This window comes from Leptosomus discolor, chromosome 10 (genome assembly GCF_034619465.1).
Source record: "Leptosomus discolor isolate bLepDis1 chromosome 10, bLepDis1.hap2, whole genome shotgun sequence".
Classification (NCBI taxonomy): domain Eukaryota; kingdom Metazoa; phylum Chordata; class Aves; order Leptosomiformes; family Leptosomidae; genus Leptosomus; species Leptosomus discolor.
Window position 1 is genome coordinate 2,807,006 of NC_141400.1, and position 23,267 is coordinate 2,830,272.

The 23,267-nt window shown below is 54.4% G+C and overlaps 1 protein-coding gene across 1 annotated transcript in view; it reads left to right on the top strand.

Moving 5' to 3' along the window:
• Positions 1 to 16,051: 16,051 nt before the first annotated feature.
• Positions 16,052 to 23,267, top strand: part of FBXW11 (F-box and WD repeat domain containing 11) — a 74,662-nt gene continuing 67,446 nt past the window's right edge. Inside the window, exon 1 of the mRNA XM_086471244.1 lies at positions 16,052 to 16,110. Coding sequence (XP_086327370.1) covers positions 16,066 to 16,110 — 45 coding nt within the window. The 5' untranslated portion in view covers positions 16,052 to 16,065. The remainder of the gene's footprint in view (positions 16,111 to 23,267) is intronic.

Here is a 23,267-nt window from a genome sequence, read left to right on the forward strand (position 1 = left end):
AGGAAACACCTGCTTTACTCTCAGCTCGGTGCCAGCTTCAGGTCAGCGCTGGAGTTTTGAGGTAGCTGTTTCATAGTTGGGCTTGAACGTCGTGTTTCTTCATCGTACTGAGTTGCTCTTTTTACGCCCTAGCAGAAATCTGGCTTCAGAAGCGTGGGGAAAACCCAGCAACCCAAGTTCAAAGACGGTTCTGCTGTGAGCGTTCCCTAAGGTGGTCTTGTGAACGACTGAGGCAGATGAGAAATACCCTGCAGATGCAGAGACCTGCCCTTAATATTCCAGTCCCAGAACACCTGGGTGTGTTTTTTAAGAAGCCTTTTCTACCCGGGAAAGCAGGAGGGATCTGACCAGACGTGTACTTGCTGCCTGGCCCCACCGCCTCTGGTTTCTGCCGTGTCCCAGCTGGACGTGGGGATGGCTTTCCCAGAGAGGACCTGCCTCCTCTCTTAGCTGGGAAGGCGACGTGTCAAAGACATCATTAATACCAGGAATTTTCACGGATGCTTTAAATCAGACCTGCCAGCTGGTCCTGCCTCGCAGTGATTCTCTGGCTGAAGGTGAGCACCCACCTTCTGGTGCCGGGGTTCAGGACAGAGCAGGGTCTGTGCCCTGTAGCTGTTGCCCTGTTGCTGTTACGCGCAGGCTCCTACAGCAAGGGGGCTTCCTGGGGGCTCAGGCAGACGTCGGGTTTTGTACTTGCTGCCTCTTCATGCTGTCTTGGATCAGCAGGTGCAGCAGAAGGGAGTGTGGCTCGTGGTCCTCGGGTCTCTGAGCAGCAGAAGTTTTGGAGATGTGACGTTTCTGCTGGAGCAGAAATAAAAATGATGCCCCGAACCCCTTGGCTGCACGCATCTCATGCTGTCTGCAGCCTCGGTACAGGAAAAAAACCTCAGCGCCAGGCGGCTCGTGGTGCAGATAAAAGCTTCGAGCTGAGCTCAGCACAAAATAAAAAAAATAAAATAATCCCCTCAAGTCAGCGCACGTCACAGGAGGAGCTGTTGCTTGCAGAAACCCACCCACGCCGTCTCACCAGTTGGTGTCACCGGGCCTGTGGATGTGTACGGGTTTCAAAAAAGAAAAAACCCCAAACCTTTCTCGGTTAACCCTTCACTGGCGGCAGCCTGGTTTCTGCTTTTCAGTTGTGCCTTCGGAGGGCACAGCGAGGAGCGGCGAAGGCTGGCTGCTGCGGAGGGGGGCCCGAGGGCTGTCTCGGTCAGCTCACGAGTGCTCCGGGCCAGGCGTGCTTGGAAGCTGCTCTTTCCTCACGTGCTGATCTTGGCTGGTGCTCACGTCTCTTCCCCTTCACGTTTCAGTGAGAAAACACAAGCGTGTCTAGTCCGCGGGGCTGTGTGCCGGGGTCCCCTCCGCCTGCGCATCTGGTCCCCTCCAGCTGGCTGACTGCGGCGGTAACTCCTCCCCGAGGCGCGTCCCGGTTACAGAAGGATGAGGCTGCTGGAGAGAAACGGGGTGAACCGACCCTCTTCCTTAGAGCTGCCAAAATAAAGTCGCTGGGTCCCTTGAGCCCTTCCGCAAGCAGTTCCCATTGCAGGGTTGCTTTTGTCCCCGGGGGCAGGGGTCAGCGTGGGCACTCGGACTGTCTCGTCGTTGAAAGCGCTGATTTACAGTCGTCTTTTCTCCCCTCAAACCACTGCAGAGCATCGGGTGGGTTCGCCCTGGGCGCGTGAACGCGAGCGTCGCCTCGCAGTGCTCTCACCCGGGAGCCTTGGGCGCCTTTGGCACGCCGGATTGCCGCGACGTGGGATGTGGAGGGGAGTTCGGTGGGGCCCAGTGTGCGCGATTCCGGACCCAAGGGATCAGAGGCCGCAGGTTTGTATCGGAAAGGCAGACAGGGCGGCTTTCCGCGTGCCTGCTGTACTGTGGGCCGCTAAATAACGGTTTCCCCGGGAGGCACCCGATCTCGATGAGCTTGGAATCAAGAGAATAAATGAAGTGTCTTAAAGTACGTTGTGTGGAGCCGCTTCTTTGCCCCTCGGAGAGGTTTAAGCGCATCCCGAAGGTCCTGGCCCTGTGCCGCTCCGCCCGTGCCGTTTCACGCCTGAGCCCGGGCACGTGCCGCCGCAGCCGCCTGCGGGGAGGCTCGCGTGAGCGGACGATCGGCTGCTTCTTGCCGTCTGAATGCAATTTCTTCTCGTGCCACGGGGCTTCAGCTCTTCTAAATGCTTCAGCTGTACGTGCCTTACACCCTCGGTAACACCCACTGAATTTTGATTTTAGGTGTAGTAAGTCCGCGCTGCTCTTACTGCGTTCCCCGCTTCGCTTTTAAGTCGGCACCGCATGCTCGGATGTTCTGATAATGCTCTTTTTAATTCCTATTTTTTTGCCTAGCTGTAATTAAAGACAGAATTTGCCCTTTATAACTTGTTATTTCGGGAGCTGGAGCCCGGCCCGCGCTGTTGTTGCTAGCAGGCTACAAATGCCATTGTCCTGGGAAGCCGAGCACAGCCGGCGGCGCTGAAAGGCAGCTCTGGAATTTCACTCGGCTATTTTTAGTCGGTGGTAAAAAAATTGCGCTTCCACCACTTTTGAATCTTTCTCAGCGCTGAAATAAATCAAAGGGCAAATCCTGATTTCTCGCTAACGAGCGGGGCGAGGAGGTGACCTTAAGCCGCTGCGGAGGCTGAGCTGGTGACAAGGTGAAGTGCGGGAGCGGGAAGAGCCCCAGCTCTGCCTGGGGGGTCGCTGCCTTGCTCGGAAGGTGCAGGGGCTGCGAGGGTGGTGGGACATCCCTGCACTGCCATAGCTGTCCCGCTCTATGCAGGTGCTCCGTGGCCGTTGCTACGCTGCGGTGGCTCCTAGTTCCTTGCTCTTCTCCCCGTGTCCCTTTCAAGGCTGGTCCCCCCCCCCCATTTCCTTCTGCCTCTCTGGGTCTCCCCCTCAGCTCTGCCGTAGCTGCGCAGCTCCGTGGCAGTGCTGCGTGAGCGGGTTTGTTCTGCGCAGAGTCACAGCGGTGGCCACCCTCGACTTGGCAAGCCGGGACCTGGAGGCAGGAGCTCCAGGAGGGTGCTGTCTGTGAGTCCGGGTGGCTGAATATCAAGCTGTCGTGTGTCAACGCCAACCACCTCCTCAGCTGTGAGACAAAACCAGCTTCTAACCAGCAGTTTCTTCTTTTTAATGCCAGGGCAGGAGTTTTCTGAGAAGGTGCTTCACCTGTTTGGCCACCAAGTTTCCACGCTGGCACAAAAAACCCTCATTCTCTGGCAACAGGATCCTCACAGCCGAGTTTCCTTGCCTTGGTATTCCCTGCCGCGTGAGAGAGTCCCAGATGGCTGCTTTGCTGCTTTCTTTCCCCTATGCTCTGACTGCACAACTTGGTTTGAAGTGGGGGAGACCTTTGTCTAGGCTTGGTTGTGGCTCCCAGTAGCCTCCAGTTCCCCGAGAGCTGCTCTGCACGTCACCCAGGCTCCACCAGCCCCGTGGAGGTAAGAGAGTGCCGAGGGCAATGGCTCCTGGAAGGACACGGGCAGCGACCCTGGGCTTGCGTGGGCTGTGCAGCTGCCGGAGAGCCAGGGCCAGCTCCAGGACAGGCTGAAGTGTCCCCCCGGGGAGGACACCCCTGGCTGGCTCCGTCGGTGGCTGCGGGCAGGACTGACCCTGCCTGCGCTGCTGGGCGCCACAGAGCCGGGCAGCCCCAGCCGGCGGGCGCTGCCTGTCCGCGGGCTCCTGCCCTGCCCCGCTCCTGGGGCTGGCAGCTGCCAGAACCGGTGAGCTGGAGGGTGCTGCTGGGTGGTAACGCCCCGGCGTCGCCGTAGAGGGTGCAGCGTGGCAGGGAGGTGGTGTCGGGAGAAATTGGGGCTGGCGATGGCTTCCTGCGGGATCACTGCTCACCCGCAGGGAGCCCGTTACGCTCAGGACGCTGCGGTTCACTCCGCCGTTCCTGCCGCTGTCGGTGCTGAGGTTCCCCTGCACCCCTCAGCGCTCACCCTGTGCCCTCGCCCTGCCCCAAACCCACCCCGAGGCACGGGACCGAGGGAAGGGGTCCCGGGCCCTGAACAGGGCTGGTGGTTTCCGTCACGCCGCACTGTTCACGCAGGTGCTGAGCCCTCTCCTGGCTGCTCCTCTGGGGTTAGCTGCCCCCTTTTGGGGTTTGGAGTCAGGGGGGCTGCGCTGAGCACCCGAGCGTGGGGCCCTGCACGGTGCTGGGACGGAGCTGAGCCCTGCAGTGCCGCAGGAGGCTTGCCCTGTCCTCAGGCATGGCTGCAGGCAGAGCAGCTTTACCCAGGCTCACAAAATCCCTCTACTCCTCTCTAGCTGGTTTCTTGGGAGCTGCTTTCAGCCCACGTGGCTGTAACTTAGCAGAAAAGCTGCTGGATGCTCCCATGTTGCTGCTCATGCTGCTCCTCAAACCCCCGCCCCCCCCCCCGGGAATGCTCGGGACACCTCGGTTCAGCCGTGCCGAACCGCTCGCCGGTTGAACGCACCACAGAGCGTTTAACCGTCTGGTTTGGTAAAAGGACTTGCCACAGATGTAACCTCGCGCCTGTGCCTCTTGCTCGAGCGCTTCTCCCCGAGTGCAGCCACGTAAAAGCTCCACCACGTCTCCTTCCCACCTTTGCTTCTCCAGACTGAACAAACCGCCTCCTTTGGTCCTTCCCCGGGGATCCCCTTGTGCCAGGAGTCTCTCCCCGGCCGCACGCTTGCTCCAGCGTTTCTCGCGGCGAGGGGCCGGGCGCAGGATCCGGCCAAGGCTGCGCCGGGCCCAGCCCAGGGCTCGGCCACAGGCGGTTTGGGGACGGGGTTGGGGTTGCACAGGAGGACGCTGACTCGGTGGACGGGTGCGCGGGAAGGACACGCAGAGCACAGACCTCGGGGTTACCCCCAGCGGCGCGGTTCTGCGTAGTCGTGTCTGAATTTACCCAAAATAGCAGCGGAGTTTGTGTTGTTTGAGGACAGGAGGGGATGGAGGCAGGCAACTTGCCTGAAAGCTGAAAGTGTGCAAAAAAACTATTTTCCTAGGAGGAAAATGGAAAACGTAGAGGAAATAAGCGTCAGAAGAGAAGAGGGAGGGATGGCTGGTCTGATCTGAGCGCTGCTGTAGCTGGATGCCGTCCTTGAGGAGCACTGGGTGGCTTTGACTGGTGGCAGACATCCCCAGCAGCGGGGGACACCCGCCGTGGGTGTCCGGCTGAGATGGCAGCGCCTCCCTCCTGCATCCTCTTGCTTTTTTCCTGCTGCTGCTGCGGTGCCTCCGTCCGGGCTCGTGGAAGGGACGCCGCGATCCGTGTCGCTGGGTATGTTGTGGGTGTCTGCCTTTCAGCACAGCACGGGGCTCCTCCGGGCTGAGACCTGGGCGGTGCTCCGAGAAACCAGAGCTCTTCGGTGCCCTGGAAACATCCCTGGTTATCTGAGAAAAAGAGCATTTTACTAAGCAAATGGCATCCTACAGGTCACAAACTAAATGCTGCCTCCAGGCAGCGGGGAAGCGCTGCTCCCCGGCACTGTTGGAGGCTTCGCTGCCTTTCCCAGGACCGTTTAGCCAGGGCAGACCCAAACCCGTGTACACCAGCACCATCCAGCCACCCGCCTGAGCCAGCCACGCTTCTGGATATCGGAACCTAAATGCTGTTCCCTAAATTTGGAGCCTTTGCAAATTATCCGCCGTGTGGCAGCCACGCTCTGCAGCTCTCTCCACCACCGTCATCACCCCCTTGCTGGCCTGGTGCTCTGCAGGGCGCCGGCATCCCGGCGGCTTTGGGGGACACCGCTGGATTGAAGCCACTTGGGTCAGCAAGCAAGAAGGGAAAAGTTTACTTGGAGACCATCTCTATTTCCAGAAAGGTTTTTTGCATCTAAACAGCGGTTTGCAAGGTTTGCTGAGCGCTTGGCTCGCACAGAGCTGTTTTGGAGTTGTCTGCAGGAGCTCAGCGCGGGGGCAGGCGGTGGGGACGGGCAGAGGGACCACTTGCGCTCCCGGAGCCCGTTTTCATTAAGAAAAAAAACCCCTCCATTCCTACACTGCCTGCAAGGACTGCCTGAGGAAGCTCCCACTGACCCACTGCCTGAGAAACGCGGCAGGTAAGAGCCTAAAGGGCGACGCTTGTGCTTTGCACGCGAGACAAAAGCGCTACAGCACGGGGACTGCCCGTGAGAAACACGAGCATCAGAGGTGTAGCGAGCGGTTGCCGTACGCTGAGGTTGCCTGCCTTCGCCTGAGCACCGCTTGGGAGCCAAGAACACACTTCTGGAGGGCGGGGAGGGGAGGGGGGATGCTTTCAACCCACGTCACGGGTGCCAGCGGGCCGCTGGGACCGTGCGCTGGCGGGGCACCTCGCGTACCTCTGTGCTGGGGTTTTGCCGTTGTTCCCCCTGTTTCGTCACACAGCTGATGCGCCCTCTTCCTCCCCCCTCTGCCTTTCATCACACCCACTTCTAGACTCCACTTAACCTGCTTATTTTATTACACCGGGGTGGATTTGGGTGCATCTGTGGCCGAATGAATCTTTCACCCCTCCGTCCTGCGTCCTCTGCGCATCCCGGGTGCGACCAAGGTCCCAAGGCAGTTTTCCTGGGCGCGTTCAGGGATGGCAAAGACGCTTTGCAAAGCTGGGGAGGACAGGGGACTGTCCCTCTGTGCGCCCACCGTTGCGTTTCCATCTCGTGATGAGCTTTGGCGGCGCTTCGGCCTGGTTTGGTTTAATGCCTGGGTCACGCCTGTTTGCTCGAGCAGCTCCAGGAGGAACGTGACGGGGGCGTAAGGAGGGTGTCGCGTGTGGCCGCGGTGCGAGGAGCACCGGGAGTTGCCCCCCGGCAGTGGCTCAGAGCCGCTCCAGCACATCAGGGGATGCCACGGGGCTGGCTCTGATGGCTCCTTGGTTTTCCTGTAGCGCTTACCTCACGTGTATCAGCGCTTGTTCGTGGGGAATGCAGGGGCTGGGTTTGAAAGAGACTGATACACGTGGGAGGTGAGTGGAGATGGTACCGGGACAAGCTCCTCTGCTGTGAGCGTAGCTGAGGATAATGTAAATTAAATGAAAATTATTCCCCTGGCCTTTTCCTTGCTGAGGCGGAGGCCCTCTCACCCCATGGGCATAGACCCTGGTGCTCAGATGCGCCGTGGTTTGAGAGGCGCCTCTGTGCCCCGTCACCCGCGGTACAGGCTGCCAGGGAAATCCAAGAGCTGCCTTAAATACCTAAAAGTACACCCGAAACTCAGGAAGAACTGCCGTTGCTAAGCCTCTGTCTGTGAAAAGCTTCATTTCCTTTGGTTTCTGGCCAGAGAGGGGATGTGGGGGTCTTCAGGGCTCTGCATTGCTGTAGCTCGGGGGGGCTCCCGAGCAGGCTCCTGCAGCCCAGGCTGCTCTGCCTGGGGCAGAAACCCGGTCTGCTGGGTGCCCGCTGGGACGGCAGGGTCCGAGGGGGGAACCTCTGGGCACTAATCCTTCCCAGAGCCCGCACAGGGGTAACACGTGGTAAAAAACAACCTGGAAATAAATTCCGATTGAGACCAACCAAAGGGCGGGAGCTTTCCCTTTCACTTGCAGAACGAACGGGTGGTTTAATCCCGCGCTGCCTGGTGCCGGGAATAAAGACCGTGCGCGTGAGTTGCTTTTGCTCTCACGTTCTTACTAACGGGGCTGCTGAGCTGCTGAGCACGCCTGAAGGGTGCTGCATTGCGAAGCGAGTCGGTAGCTTTATTGTCGCCTCCCAATCAATTATTGGCTTCATGAGGTTGTCTTACAGTTGGCAGGACACCAGCTGCCCGCTTGTCACCTCCTCCCGTGCGGGATGGAGAGCCAGCACTGCCTGCTTCCACACGTAGGAGCTCCTGTCCTGCTCTCGCAGTCAAAACCTCGTTCCGGGCACCTCTGCTGTCCTGCCGAGCGGTCTGTAAATTTAACTAAATGCTGAGGACTGAGCTTTGCAGCGCATTCACCACACACGATCCTATTCCGGAGGGCAACAACCACATGCCCACACAAGCCCAAACCAAACCTGGGAGCCCCACAAGCCCAATGGTCCGGCAGCTCCGCCGTTCCAGCGGGGAGAATTCATTGCACCGGCGGGGAACGTGGTCGAGTTCAAGCCGAGGCCAAAATGAGTCCTTAAGGGCTTGCGGTCAGCCGCCAGTGATGGCACCACCGTATCACCATGCTGCAGCCCACCTTGGGACTGACACCCCCAAGGCTGAGCTGCGGTGAAGAAGGTTTGGTTCTGCTTTCGACTCGTGCAGTGGCAGCAAAACGGAGGGTGACGTGTCAGGTGAGGGATGGAGAAACCCTTTTTGCCCCCTCCTCGTACAGGTGAGAGCCCTGGGAGGGCTGCAGAGCAAGGCTGGCTCTGAGGTAAAAGCAGGGGCTTTGGTGCTGGTTTTTGGACTCTCCATCCAGCACAAGGTGAAAATACATTTTAATTTCTTAAGTGTTCAAAACACGCTGAAGGCGTCAAGGGAAAATAGACATTGTTGGAATAACCTGACAGCATGTTACAGAGAGTGTTTGCCAGTGAGTACGGAAACAAATGTATTGCCGACATCCAAGACATGAAATAAATAATTAGAAGGGTGCATCGGGTTTGGTTTGGTTTTCTGTTGGGGCACCAGAGCTTCGAAACAGCGTTTCGGTCACCCCAGGGTGTCTGTGAGTGCTGCAGATAAGTCAGGAGAGAAGCCGGAGTGGGGGCCAAGGATCACCCAGGGGTGTCCCTCTGCCAGGGGTGTCCACCCCCGAGGCCAGCAGGGTCTCTGGCAGGGAAGGATGCATGCGGTGGGGCTGGGGGATGCTGAGCTGCTCGTTTCCTCGTGCCGGGCTGACGCCAAGGGGCCGTGGGTGACTCCGGCCCCGGAGGTGCTGGGCAAGGCGGTGCAGTTCCCACCCCCAAAAGTGCAAGCAATTGTTTGAAAAAAGTAAAACGGCGTCGAAGCCACCGATTCAAGGGGTGCTGCAGTACGCGATAGTCCCGGGGCTGGGCAGCTCTGGTGAGCCAGCCAGTTTCAAACACGGTTTATTAAAAATTTGAGGTGGTTTTCTTAACAATCCGAAGCTGACACTCTCTAAACTATTCGCAGCTTGCAAATATCCTACTGAACTGTCTGAGCTGACCTTTTTTTTTTGTAGTTTTCATGTGACAGGAAATGTTATTCCATGTTCAAGACCAACTCCAGCCATACCGGGAAGGTTTATGTTACCTGCTTCTCCTGCCTGTGTATGAAAAGAGCAACTATGTGCTGTTTTCTTACACCTAAGAAATGGTTTCTGGTTTTTAGGAGACCTGAGGAGCGGTGCAATGACTCCGACCTGGACGAGCAGCGGTCTGTGAGCAGAAGACAAGAGGGCCTGTGGAGGAGCCCGAAGGAAAGCGGTGATCCTGTGGGGTGCAGAGGGTCGGACGTTAAACCACGCTTTGGAACGGGATCTTCCTACTCTCTGACGTTTAGCCCACAAAATCACCTCCTGCTTCATGACGTAGGACGTGTCAACTGAAGTGGCGTCGCTCCGGTGTCGCTGGAGAAGGTGAGCTGCAGCCGTGAGTCTCACGGCCAGGCACTGCCGCTGGCAGCCCTCTCGCTGCCCGCGCCTGCTTTTCCTCCTCCTTTCTCCGTTCCTTATCGCCAAATCTTTACCGAACGAACAAAGCCGCAGGAAAGAAAAACCGGGGTGATGGAGCCCATGCTGGGCAGCGGGGGTCCCGAGCAAGCCCTGCGCTCTCGGTGGGTGTTGGGTGCCCCTCGCCCCGAAGCAGCAGCGCCGCCTGTGCCGAGAGCCCCGGGGCCCGTGTGAGGAGCAGCCCTGGGGCAGCCGCAGGGGTTCTGCTGCTCCGTGTCCCGCGTGCTGCTGCAGCAGCCAGCACCTCCTCCTTCACTCGGGGGGCTTTGCATTGATAGTTTTTTGGTTTCCTTATTTACAAATAGTGGTATTTTGAGGCCCCCCCCCCCCCCCCCCTCACTCCTAACCCCGTTGTTTTAGGTGCTGTGGCAGAGCTGGATAAGGACCCGCTGCTTCTCTCTGGGTGGTGGCAGAGTTAGCGCAGCTGTTATTGGGCAGGGGTAAGAATCCTTCTGAACCCGCTCATTTCTTCCACATTTTTAGAAAAAATCATCAAACCTACTGTCACCCCATTTTGGCTACAAAATATTTCTTTGAAGGAAGAATAAACATTTTCATACTTCAAGTGCAGTCATCCCTGCCCCAAGAAGAATGTTTATTTTTATCTTACTCCTACCAGCTCTAAGTTCAGTAATTATTCTCCCAGCAGGAGCATTTGAAACGTATCTGCCCTTGCTTTTCTCATGCTGTACTCGTTACTGGCCATTGAGTAACCTCTGATCCCTACCCAAACAGCCAAATAAACGATCGTAAGTTTCCTAAGATGAGGGGTTTAGTGAGTAGACTATGGTAGGCTGGGGATTTCGGGCAGGCATCCGAAGTTTGGGAAATGGATACCCACGGAGCTGCCAGAGGATGTGAGCAGCTAGCTCCCGCTGGCTCCGTAGCAAATCCCAGCAATCGTGCCGTTTTGCCACTGCCTGTCTCTTATTTTTCCTTTTTTTTTTTTTTTTTTCCCCACCTGGCTGCAGCCTGGCTGGATCTGCGGTGGCGCTGGGGGCAGCGTCCTTGGCTGTGGGTACGGAGGAGCCCGTCTGTGAGGCACCTGCCAGCCGCTCGCTTTTATCCTCGTCCCGTGGGTGCGATCCCCCTGTCAAGGGGGATCCCTGAAGTAAGGGACAAGCTGTCAGGATGATTGCCATCGGACTGGGCTATGCGAGGCCTAAAAAAAAAATTGCAGAAAATGGACACAGGCTTAGAAATAACTCACTTTGTTACACGGGAAAGATGTGGGGAGAAAAAAACCCCAAACCGTGTTCTAACTGGGAAGTATTTCTGTACTGTGTCAGTGCTGATATCCTTGCCCCGGGCACGTTGCGGTGCTGGTCCACGGCGGTGCGAGCTGCAGGCAGACCTGCCCGTGTGGGAGGAGAGGTTGGAGGGGATTAGTGAGCAAATCCTTCCGTGGGGCTGGGCAGGCTCCAGGGCCGGCGGCACGGCTCCCTGCCGGGCTCCCGCCACGCTACCTGCCCGGTCCCGACGCAGTTTGCTCTCTCCAGCTGTCTCTGCTGGAAAACCTCTGCTGGGAGAAGAACTGGGTACATCATGCAACGGGCGTGAGGAAAACGTGGACTCGCGATGATCGCTGCGTCTCAGCAGAGGTGCCAGCCCAGGGCCGCGACGCAACCTTCCCAGGGGTTGTTTCAACACGGTCGCTTGTGCTTTGATGCGGCGAGGACCACAGCAACCTCCGCGAATTCTCGCCCTGTTGCACACCACACGGAGCGATCTCTGGTTTGCTGGCGCCGGGGCTTTCCCCTCTTCCACTTCCCCCGCGTCCTCGTCCTCGCAGGAGAACTGGCAGAGCGAGTCCTCTCAGGCTGGAAGTGCCCCACCGCCCTGGTGTGCCTCCACGTGAGCAAGGTCATCATTAGCGCTGAACGACCAGCTCTGTCCCCGCTTTGCTGACGTGCAGGTGCGCGCCGCGGCCCGGTCGGCAAACGGCGGCACGCGGGCACGGCGCGGTTGTCGATACGGCGCCGCGTCGGCCCGAACCCCGCGCCCACGCCCGGAGACGCGCTCCTCGGCTTAGGGCAGTCATGCGCTTCAACGTGGCCAGGGGACGCAGCGCTCGGCTCCATCAGCATCCAGTGGTTTTGTAGCTCAACATGAATTTATGGAAACCCTGGGTTTTCATCCGTCTTAGCAGTCCTTGCCAGGAACGCATTGCTCGGTGCTCACCAGCTCTTAAGTCAGTCACGAGTTGCTCAGAAACAATTTTCCTTTAATTTAGAGATACAAGGATTGATAACGCCTGCTCTTGCTTTTCTTGGTGTTCTGCACTAAAGCCAAAAAATTTGATTTTTTTTTTTTTAATAATGTTTTCTTTAATTATTTTCAACATTGTTCTGTTTCTTTCATATCATAGAAATTGTGGTTTTTTCCAGGTGATTAACAGCAGATTACAGGAACTCAAGTTCCATCTGACAGCTCATGCCACAGCTTCAAAGCCTCACGCCTGCTTCTGTAACGTCGTTGCGATGCACTAACCGTTCAGATGGTGAGACCGCGGATTTACTCTTTCTTCAAATAAATTAATTTTTGCCTTTTTTTTCTCTTTTATGTTTTTTCTCTTTTCCTATGTCCCAGGTAATCCTTTCCACAGTCAGAAAACTAGCCTGACTGTACAGCTCTACTTTGGAAAGCACCACGTAAAATAGCATTGTGCTGGTCAGCAAATCTCTTCCCCGCATATATTTAGGCTGAGACATGCTGAATTTTTACTTTGGTGTCACAAACAAATATCTGCTGCCTTGTTTGATCTCCAGAGTGAACGCCTGATTACAGGGAGAGCAAAAGCCAGCTGGATTTGGTCCCACCTTGTTCTCGGTGACACCTTTGTGAGCTCGCCGAGGTCGGTGGCGTTACACAACGTGAAGGACGGGGTATAATTTGACCTGCAAGTCCTTCGCTACAGGTCGTGATGTGAAGGTGGAAAGAATTCAGCTCAGCTGTCTGCCCCGGTGCCCAGGTTTGACAGGAAAAGCCCTCGGATGTTTTTTCACGTGGAAACGGAGCGTGTCTGGGTGAGGGCCCGCGGGCACTTGCACAGCCCAAGCTGGCACTGGCACCATTGTGCGAGTTTGGGCGTCGCAGTCCCGGTTAGAGGGACTTTGGGACCACGGCATGTTTGGTATTCGCTTGGTCCAGAGGAATGTAAACGGGGCAGCTTTCAGGGCACATCAACGTTTCACCCCCAGACTTTGAGCAGCAGCAATTGTTTGATGGGGAGGGAGAGCTGCTGCTCTTGGTTTACATTTTTAAGTGCTATGAAAAGAGTTTAGACCTCCTAATGGGCATACTTTTAAGCATTTTTGAATGAATAAGATACATTTCTGCTGACATAAATGTCCTGTAAAGCAGGTGTGTTGTCAATAAGAAAGGACTTTGCACCTTTTCCAATTGTTCCTACTCCGTTTCTTAACCATTTGGCAGAGATTTAAACAGGTAATGGAAAAAAATGCTTAGCATGAAGCTACCGAGTCCATTTTCGTCGCAAGCGGAGTGGCTAGTGCTGTGCTGTCACACCCGATTGCTGCTTACCACGTTTTTGCTTCCAATTCCCAATGCCTACAAACGCCCTCGGTCCCTGCTGCGTCATCAGCTCGCTGCCCTTGGTCACCCAAAGCTCACCCCAGCTGGCTGCCGGCGGGTGCTCGGTGCCTCCCGGCCTTGGTGGCCGTGGAGGAGGGTGGCCAGCCGCAGGCTGCCAGCAGGAGAGAGACCCTAAAGGCAGCAAAAGCTGCTCGTTGCGAAGGGCTGTGATTCACTGGAGATGGCACCGCCTGAGCCGAGCGTTCCCAGGTCTCCCGGCAAGTACGGCGCAGTTCCTGTTCAGGCTTTGGTCTCCGGCCCTTTCTGTCTTCATCTCACCCAGACTGACCGTTTATTTTCCAAGTGCTGTGCCTGCTGTCAGTCGGCATTCGGGAAATAACCCCACTGCAGTGTGTCCATGATGGGGTGGATCTTCACACGGTACGGGGCTGGCCCGCCCGAGCAGCTGGAGTGGTGAGGCGAGCAGGGGTGGGTGCTCTGCTTCAAAGCACGGGCACAATTGCCTGACGGAGCGACCCCAGCAAGACAAGCCCTGAGGCACACGGCTGGACAGAACGGGACTTATTAAATAAAGCTGTTTCTTAAATAAACAGTACAGCGTGCAGAACCAGCACGTGGTTCTGCATATTGTAATGCTTTCCTAATTAAGCAGTTTGCGGAAGATGGTGTTTTTCACGGCTTCTATTTTCATTTCTTAATTCTACTTAAGGAAAAAAAAAAAAAAAAAACACTAGGGAAAACTTGACACCACTCATTTGGCAATTCTAAAAAAAACCTCAGCACAAGAAGGACATGGACTTGCTTGAGCGGGTCCGGAGGAGGCCACGCAGATGCTCAGGGGGCTGGAGCAGCTCCCTGTGAGGACAGGCTGAGAGAGTTGGGGGTGTTCAGCCTGGAGAAGAGAAGGCTCCGGGGAGACCTTAGAGCGGCCTTCAGTGCTGAAAGGGGGCTACAGGAAAGGTGTGGAGGGACTCTTGATCATGAACGGTGGTGATGGGACGAGGGGTGACGGTTTCAGACTGAAGAGGGGCGATTCAGGTTAGATATTGGGAAGAAATTCTTCCCTGTGAGGGTGGTGAGGCCCTGGCACAGGCTGCCCAGAGAAGCTGCGGCTGCCCCCTCCCTGGCAGGGCTCAAGGCCAGGCTGGATGGGGCTGGGAGCGACCTGCTCTGGTGGGAGGTGTCCCTGCCCGTGGCAGGGGGTTGGAACTGGGTGGTCTTTAAGGTCCCTTCCAACCCAAACCCTTCTGTGATCATGCTAACAAATTTCTGTGTATTCACTGTTTCATGAGGAAAAAGGTAAAAACCAAGTGCTACCAGTGCTTCGTTAAACAAATGAAGCCCCACTCTCCAACCTCTGGTGTCCCCCAACTGACTCAGAGCTCTGTGAAGCACCAAGCCCCGGGGCAGCCATGCCCCCTCCCTGTCACACCGTGGGCCCTGCAGGGGCTCAGACAGGAGGGGTCTCATTTCCCAAGGGACCACCACCTGCTGCATCTCGCCTTGGGGCTTTAACTGTCAGGTTGGACTGAGCGAGTGATGCCGGCCGTGCCACCAGGAAGGAACTGTCAAGGTGCTGTAACATCTTTAACTACAAAACTAACCCAAGTATCCTTCTTTATGAAAGCGTTCCTCTTTATAAAGCCCAATATAAACGTTCCTGTGACATTAAGTCTGCCAGCGCAGTGCCTGACTTTTTCACTCATTTTGAGCTCCTTCTCCTTCCTCCCCAAGTGCTCCTGATTTTTAATCAAGAGAACACAGCCCTGAGGTGTGGCACAAAGACAGGGCCCAGCTTCCTCTCTGGGTAAACCAAAAGGATTTTAGAGACATTTCCATGTGCACACTTTGCAGTTGACGTGGGGATTCTCCTAGGGACGGGCTGCTGGAAGGTTTCACTCTCCCTCCATCGGTCTAGGCACAAAGCAGGACAACAAAATCAAGCCAACTCCCCATTCAGTACCAGGATATTAAAACTGACCGGGTTAAAATGAATTTATTGAGAACTGGATGAAGTAATCTGTTTAAATTTGTCAAGCCAGTCAGGACAGCAGGAGGCGGGAGGTCAGTGGAGCAGGAGGGCGGTGCGGCAGGAGAGCACTGGGCGAGTCTCCAGCGCTTTCGAGTCCCCGGCACCCCGCACCAAACCCCATGCCGTCTTCTCTCCCACAAGCAAGCACCGAAGAAAGGCAGCAGTGTGGCTGGGACGCTCCTTTTGTTCCACCCCGCAGCCCACGGAAAGGACGCTCGTCCTCGGGAGCGCGGCGAGAGGAGACGCCATCCCTGGTCCCTCCCGTTCCCCTGCTCTCTCCCCGTGAACCACCCCCCCCCCCCCCCGCGCTCCTCCCGTCACCCCGCCTTCGGGCCGAGGCACCGCTTTGCTCTGAAGGAGACGGGGAGGCTCTAGTGCCGGTGCCGCTCCTCGCCAGCGACGGGCACCCAAGGGACACAGTTGGGCCGCACGGCGGGTGCTATTCAGGCCGGTACCGCCGGCTGCCAGGCGACGCGCCCCGGGCTCCGCGGGGCCCCTGAGCCATCCCCTAAGCCACCACCCGGCTCCTCCGCGGCTCCGCGCTGCCACAGGGCCCCGGGGACGCGGTGGCTCCGGTTCGGCCTCCTGCGGCCTAGGGCGGCCCATGACGACCGCCGCCGCTCCCAGCACCCCCCGCGCGGCCCGCGGAGCACGCCGGGAGCCGCCGACAGCCAATAGCGGCGCGGGGCCGCGAGGGCCGCCGGGAGTTGTGGTCGGTGATTCGCAGCGCCGGGGAGGGTGGTGCCTCTCCTCCTCTGCGCGTCGGGACGTCACGGCGGACGCAGCGTGCGTGCGTCGGCGCGTTCGTGCGCAGGGTGGGGGGGGGGGGCGGGCGGGCTGAGCGGCGGCGGCGGGGCCTGGCGGGCGCGGGGAGGCGGCGGGGGCGGGCGGGGCGCCGCGGCGGAGCTGCCCGCCGCTATGGAGCCCGACTCGGTGATCGAGGACAAGACCATCGAGCTGATGGTGAGTGACCCGCGCTCCCCCCTCCCCGCGCCGCCGGCGCCCCCCTCCTCCTCTCCGCCCGCCGGCAGGCCCCGTCGCCGCGCTCGGGCCTGCGGGGGTCTGGCGCCGCCGCCCCGCCGCGAAGGTGACTCTGGTGAGGCCGCCCTCCGCCCCGGCCCGGGCCCGCCCGGCCGGCGGCGGCCCCGGCCCGCTCCGCTCTTCCCGCCGCCCCGCGGGGGGGATCCGCTCTGCTCCCCGCCTCCCCCGCGGCCGGCCCTCAGCCCTCCCGGTGCAGGCCGGGGCGTGACGAGCGCTTGAAATTCGTTAAAAAGAAATAAATAAAAATAAGAAGTGCCCTCCCCTGCGAAGGCAGAGCCGGCTTGGGAGGCGCGGAACATCGCGCCCGGTGCGCGGGTGATGCGAACACGCTGCAAACCCCTAAACCGAAATGCCCCGGAGCCCGGCGGCGGTCTGGGGCTCGGGCTCCCGCCGCCCCCCCGAGCTGCAGCGTCTGGTTTCCGGCCGGGGCCTCCCCGCGCCCCCCGGCCGGCCGCGCCGGAGCCGTCCCGGAGCCCCCGGGGCCCGCCCCGGTGGCACTTGCGAGGGGCTGGCGGGCCCGGGGGGGCGGGGGGGGGGGGCGGTTTTAAACTTTCAGCGTGAGGATTTGGGGCTCCGCAAGCAGCGGAGGGTCGGTGCTGGGGGCAGCTCCCGTCTTCCCGGAGCCGCACCGGTGCTGGAGCTCCGGTCCAGCAAACACGGTATTATCTAACTAGACCTAATTGGTGTGTTTGTTATACCCACTAATTAACGCTTACGCCGCTAAATTCAGGTTAGTGGAGAGGTGGCCAGATGGAAGCAATGGTAAGAGAAGTGTTTTGTTTTGTTTGTTTTTTTAATACAAGCAAATATTCGATTTCTGTAACTAAATATTAGGGGCCCTAGTTTTACTGCCTTTAGGGATGAATAAAATTAAGAGCTGAGAGAGAATAATAATCAGTAAATATATTCTGATTCATTTGTTGTAAGTATAATTTGCTTTTATATACAAAATTTCATGCAGTAGTGCAGAACTGAGTGGTAAAAGGCAAAAAATTGCTTTTTGAGGCGTTCTGAAGGTGAGCTGGCTTCAGTGGAGACATCAAATGGGATTTTTAGCCAGTAGACTCCTTGCTAAACTGCCTGATCTGGAAAATACCAACTTTCTTTTAGTGTTGTCTGCTCTCAAGAAGCAGAATTTTTTTTTTTAAAAAAAAGGGGGGGGGGATAACAACAAACACCCCTTTGTGATATTTTTTTTTTTTTTTTTCTGCATTTATTTCTGATCACTGAGGCTGGTAGCTTGGAAGCTGTTCTTAGCGAGCCGCCTTTCCCGAGCCCTATCGATTCGGTGATCTTGCACTTACCCGTGGGTGACATCAGAGGTGTTTCCGCGTTAGCGAGCTGCAGCGGGGAGGGTGACGGCTGGGGGCAGCGGCGCGGGTATCCGTTACAGGACCGCTCGCCCACACAAAAGAGGTCTGCGACATTTCCGAGGTGGAAAGTGAGCTCTGGTGGCTTTTGTTCCCTACCTGGAACGGAGGGTTACGAACGCACCTCAGCCTGGGGTGATGTAGGGGAGGTGCTAAAATAGCATTTGAGGCTGGAAGGTACAGTTGCCTCTCTCAGCTTTCTTGCGTGTCTTTTGCTCTCCCTTTTTAGAAGTCTCCTCTCTTTGGGGCCACGTTGTCAGCAGGCAGAAGCAAAGGGAACGTTTGCTGATGATGGTTGGAGCCTCTGTTTACAGCTGGAGCTGGGAGATGTGCTAATTGATGCCAATACCCATGGGGTTATTAAGGTTTTTGTTACGTAGTAGGATGTTTAAGGATTTTTTTCTCTTTCACAAGAAATTAATAAATACAAAAATTTAATAACACAAACAATTAGTTCTGTAGTTTCCAGCAGAAAATGGTAATCTGTCAAATGTAGTTGGTAGTTGAATTTAATTTCAATTTTAGCAAAGGCGTGTGTTTGAGTTCCACTAAAATCACTGGAAGCCATTCCTAAATGAAGATATGGCTTGGAAGTTTCCCGTTCTTGTGTGGAAGATAAGATTCTCTGGAAGATTTGTGTAAATACACAAAGCAGAGGCCGCATTGACCGGGTTTTCAGTCGGTGGTTTCGGTATGGCAGGCACGCTCCCGTATCGGTTGTAATGCTGGAGGCAAACAGCCCCAAACCAGGGGTTGTCTTTGTGTGTCAGACTTAGTGGGATGCTTCTTTTCTTTTTCAGAATGTTTTTGTTTACTAAAAGCAGGCTGTTTTGTGCCTCTCTTTGATACAGGAGATTGGTTGTGGTGCACTTTGGGTACTTGATCACTTCTCTCCAGTGCCAAGGATGAATCTACAGTAAATGCAGGAGCAGATGTATGATGCAAAGGTCCTGAGGAGCAAATACAGTGTAATTCCGAGTGGCCAATAAACAGGAGATAATGTGTCAACATGTTAATTGCATGGAAGTTTCTGAACATGATGTTCTAGCCCTCAGTGTGCCTTCACTGGATAGATTGTTTGTATTTATTTAGAGAAAAATCAGTCATGGAAGTAATAATGTTCTATTTTTAAAGCTGGAATCTATGAGAAGTATTTAAGGTTTTAGAGTGACTACTTTCATTTGCCATATGATGTTTTAGCGAGTGTTCTGTAGTCCCTGTATCTTTTAGGACAGCTTAAGGCCTTCCATGCCTTGCTCTGCTTTTGTGAATCGTGTAAGTAGCCGTTTTAACGGTGAGCGATTGATTCAGTGCTGGCGTTTCACGGCTTTCATTTGCAGGTGGTATCTACCTCTACAGGCAAGATACCCTCCGAGGTGATTACGAGAGGCACGAGGCCTCAAAGTTTAACTTGTGTTGACTGCGGGAGGTCCAGCTTTAGGCCAGCAGCCTGTCTGCCAGGGTTGGTTTTGGTTTAGATACCTTCGTACTTACGCTGTCTCAGTTAAATGCTTGCGTGAGTGGGCAAACTATTAGCAAATGAGTAGTAAAGAAGTAATCCAGAACAGATGGAGGGCTAGCCAAAATGATTGAAAGGGCTCTTTCTTCCCCTGGTTTTGATTTTCACTGTGAAATTAGGTAACCGTAACCTTTTTGCTCTTTTAAAGAACCAAACTTTTTTCTTTCTCAAGGTGAAGTACCAACAACGATGCGTTGTGAAGTAGGGTTTTTTCCTATGGATTTTGAGTCGTGTATAAAATTGGTATTGTTCAGTCCCATCAAACCTGTTATGTGCGTTTGCCTTCAATACCTGCTAATAGCCTTGTGTTTCTCGTTTTCTCAGGAAGCCTCACTGAACTGTACTTTTGTTTTACCAGCAGACTTTCAAAGTAGGGGGTAATTAGCTGCTTAGTTTGTATTAAAGTGCTTGTAACAGAACATGTAAGTATGGCAAATACGTTTTTTATACAGGTTAAGAAGTTGTGCACTTAGGGGGTGAACTGGGTGCAGCATAACATGTGGATAGTATAAAACCCCAAAAAGTCTGTTGCTCCCAGGCTCTTGTACCCCCACCAGACACCTACGGGACACGGTTACTGAAGCAGGAAGCCAACCGTGTGTAAATTCTCACGCTTACTGAGCTTATTACCATCTCATCTGTCTTTCCACTGCGTCCTTGATGCACATGCTGTTCTCCACAGATCCCCCTGCTGCAGAGTTGGCACTTTAAATTCAATATTACACTGCTCCGTGGTAGCAGCAGGAAAGGGTTATGGAAGGACCATGGCTAGGAATAAAACTGACAGGCGTTTGTTTACACTGTGTTATCGTTTGTATCTTAAAGTTACATGTATGGAAAAATACTCTTCCTAATATACTGCCTTCACTGTCTAGAACGTCTCTCTCTGTCATGAAAGCGTCCAGTGTTTAAGTGCCTCTGTAAATAATAAATGAAGAACTATAATTGGATATCTTGCCAAAAGTCTTTCAGTTTTGCCTGGCAGAACTTTGATGTGAGCTGAAGGCCTTCAAATTCAAAAGGTAACAATCTGGGAATGAAGCATTTCGCGTAGGCATGCCTCGCCAGCAGCGCCTACTGTGAATCATGCCGGCGGTACCTGAAGTTCCTTGGGTTACTGCAACTGGAGATGGCTGCACCCCCCCAACTATTTAAAGCTTTACAGTGCAAAATAAATCTTAGCATTCTGTTTGGAAACTAAAATACAGCTGCCGTATATATCTCAGCAGGGCTGTAACGATCTGGCTTTTTTTCTTCTCTGCCTCAATCATTGCAAGCGAAGCAGGCAGTTAGATTTTTGTGAATATTTTTGCACATGTTCTCAGAGGAATCCTTCAAAGAATTTACTTTTGTAGCGATAGAGATACAGATGGACTAGGCAACGACTATCTTTGCACCTGAAACAAAGGAGGTACTGTTCTACCCAAAATGCGGCCGGTTCTTCATCAAAGGCTGGGGGTGGATGGAGAGTCAGTGAGACATTTGTAAACCCGCGTGTAAGCTAGTTGTGCTTTCTTCAGTAGGATGACAATCTATTTGCTTTGCAGTTACTTCTTTTCAACCTTCAGTAGCTAAATTAGCAGAGTTGAGAGCTGCGTGTCAGACATTAAAGCGTGTGGTCGATGGCATGCTGGGCAGTTTCATACAGGGGGAAAAGGGAAATGGCCGGAGCAGATATCTAAAGAGGTGGCGGTTAGATGGCTGTTAGGAAGGCACAGATGAGCCTTTGGGGCAGGGGATGCAAGATCTGTGCTCTGCACAGACTATCAGAGTGACAGGCACATTTCAGAGACTGCCTGTAAGAGGAAGGACGCAAACATAAAGAGAATAGATTGCTCTGACTTTGGCAGCGGTGCAGAAAATGGGAAGGAAGAGCTTAAGAAAATGAATTAGAGCAAAGCAACTGCATTTAGAGCCAGCAGAGTGATGATGAAATGAGGGAAGCGGACAAAGAAGTGTGGAAAGCTGTATCTTTTGGGAAGGGTTAGATGGAACAATAGACTGATTGGGGAAATGAAGTGGCAAAGGGAAGAAGGAGAATGAAGAGATGCAGAAGAGGTTACATAGAGAAAAAAGTTATCTGAAGTTTGTGATTGTTACGGCAGCAGCCATCAGTTTATACAAGTGAAGGAAAACTGCAGATGCTCCCTTTGTAGGGAAAATTCTGAGACTAAATTGCTTTTCATTCGTAGTAGAAAGAAGTTAACAGTTCCTTGGGGAGACTAAATGCTGGTGTTTCACCAAAGGCTTTTTTAATCTCATTTGAGATTTGGAGACTTATTTTGCCTCACAATGCAGTTATGTTTTCTAACGTTACTGTATTTTCCAACCTTTGCAGCAGTGCTGCGAGATTGGGGGCTGTTTAGCCTGGAGAAGAGGAGGCTGAGGGGAGACCTTATCGCTCTCGACACCTACCTGAAAGGAGGATGTAGTGAGGCGGGGGTCGGTCTGTTCTCCCCAGTAACAAGCGATAGAACAAGGGGAAATGGCCTCAGGCTGCACCAGGGGAGGTTCAGGCTGGATATTAGGAAGAATTTCTTTACTGGAAGGGTTGTCAGGCATTGGAACAGGCTGCCCAGGGAGGCGGTGGAGTCGCCATCCCTGGAGGTGTTTTAAGAGACGGGTAGATGTTGTGCTTAGGGACATGGTTTAGTGGTGTTGGTAGAGGTTGGACTCGACGATCTTGAAGATCTCTTCCAGACGAAACTGTTCTCTGAACTGTTCTGCGTTCTAATGCTGAGCAAGTAAGGTGCAGCAGAGAAAGTTCCCTTGCTGCCTGGAACGTGCGTGTGGCTTCCTGGGAGTGTGAGCACCGCTGGGTAGTGTTCAGGGCGACGCGTGAGCTCTGGCTTGGGGCCGGGAGGTCCTGAATTGTGCTCTTAAATCCGGCGTCCAGGTGTCACTGTGGCGTGAGATCCCCTCTCCGCAGGCATGCTGGTATGCGTGCCAGCTGCCCTCTCTGAAGGGCTCCTGGGTTACTCCTTTAAAAAGTTGTAAGGCACATGTACGCCATTTCTGCCTTTCAGGCCCTGCTGGCTGTATCCCTTAGGCAGAGTTGTTGACTGTTGCTAAAAATTTGGGTCACCGATGAGCGTTGCAAGCAGCCTCTCAGCCAAACAGTCTTGTTACAAGCTGTACCCTTAGAGAGACCTGGGAATGTTCTCTGAAGGATGGGTGTACCTTTTCATTTCATGTGTGTTTTCTAAAACACCTTCACTGCTTGTTAAATCAACTTGATGTATGTCTCTTGATGCGTGACGTTTCCGTGCTGCGGAGTTGAGGGGTCACTGTTGCTTTGGCGTTTCCAGTTTTCGTCTCCTTGTGCTGCGTTGAGCGCTTCTGCGGCAGCGTGCAAAGCGAGATTGCTGATGGGTTTAAAATGAAATGGATGTTGCAGCAAACGTGCCCGTGTGAGAAGAATGATGTGTGGGAGAGAATAAGAGACCATGGTTATAAGAGGGCCGCTCTGTGACAAGGAATTTTTTTGCTGCAAGGGAGAGAATAAATTGAAGGGAAATGAGAATATTTACTGAGTTGTTTAAACTAATGCTGATTAATAACAATACTTACGTTCCAGCTTTTTTCCCTGGCAATATCTTCTTTATACTAATGCCACTGTTTATGTTGTTATATAATCTGATTTCTCGGTTTGATTTTCATGGTATTGACAGTACTTCATTATTCACAGAAAATCCAGTTTTTCTGGAAAATCCCTTCCTTCCCCAGTTTATTGGTGTGTTTCTGAGCTCAGTGGGGTGACATCTGACAGCCTGCTTGGTTTTCCTGTACTACTTCCACACGTTTCCCAGTACGAGTAGTGCACGACCAAGACCAGATAATGTAAAAATAACACAATGCCATTTGTATTTTAACTAAAAACCGCTGACTCTTTTTGGAAACTTAATTTGCTTCTCAGGCAGGCTAAATTAACCACGGGAGCATTTGAAGGCACGTTGTTTCTTCATCGCTGTGTTAATCCAGGTCCCCTCAGGAGGTGCATCCCTGTACTTCTACCCCAGGAAGTGAATGTTTTTGTTGAGGGTCAAAGAGTAGTACAGCTTCCTGGGCCCCTTTTTTGTACAAATACAGGCAGAAATTTGTAAGATGTAGGTAGGTACCCACTTGCTAGGAATGTGCTTTCTGAGTAAACTGCTAAAAAAAGCTTTTCGGGTCAACTTTTGGCTGTGGCA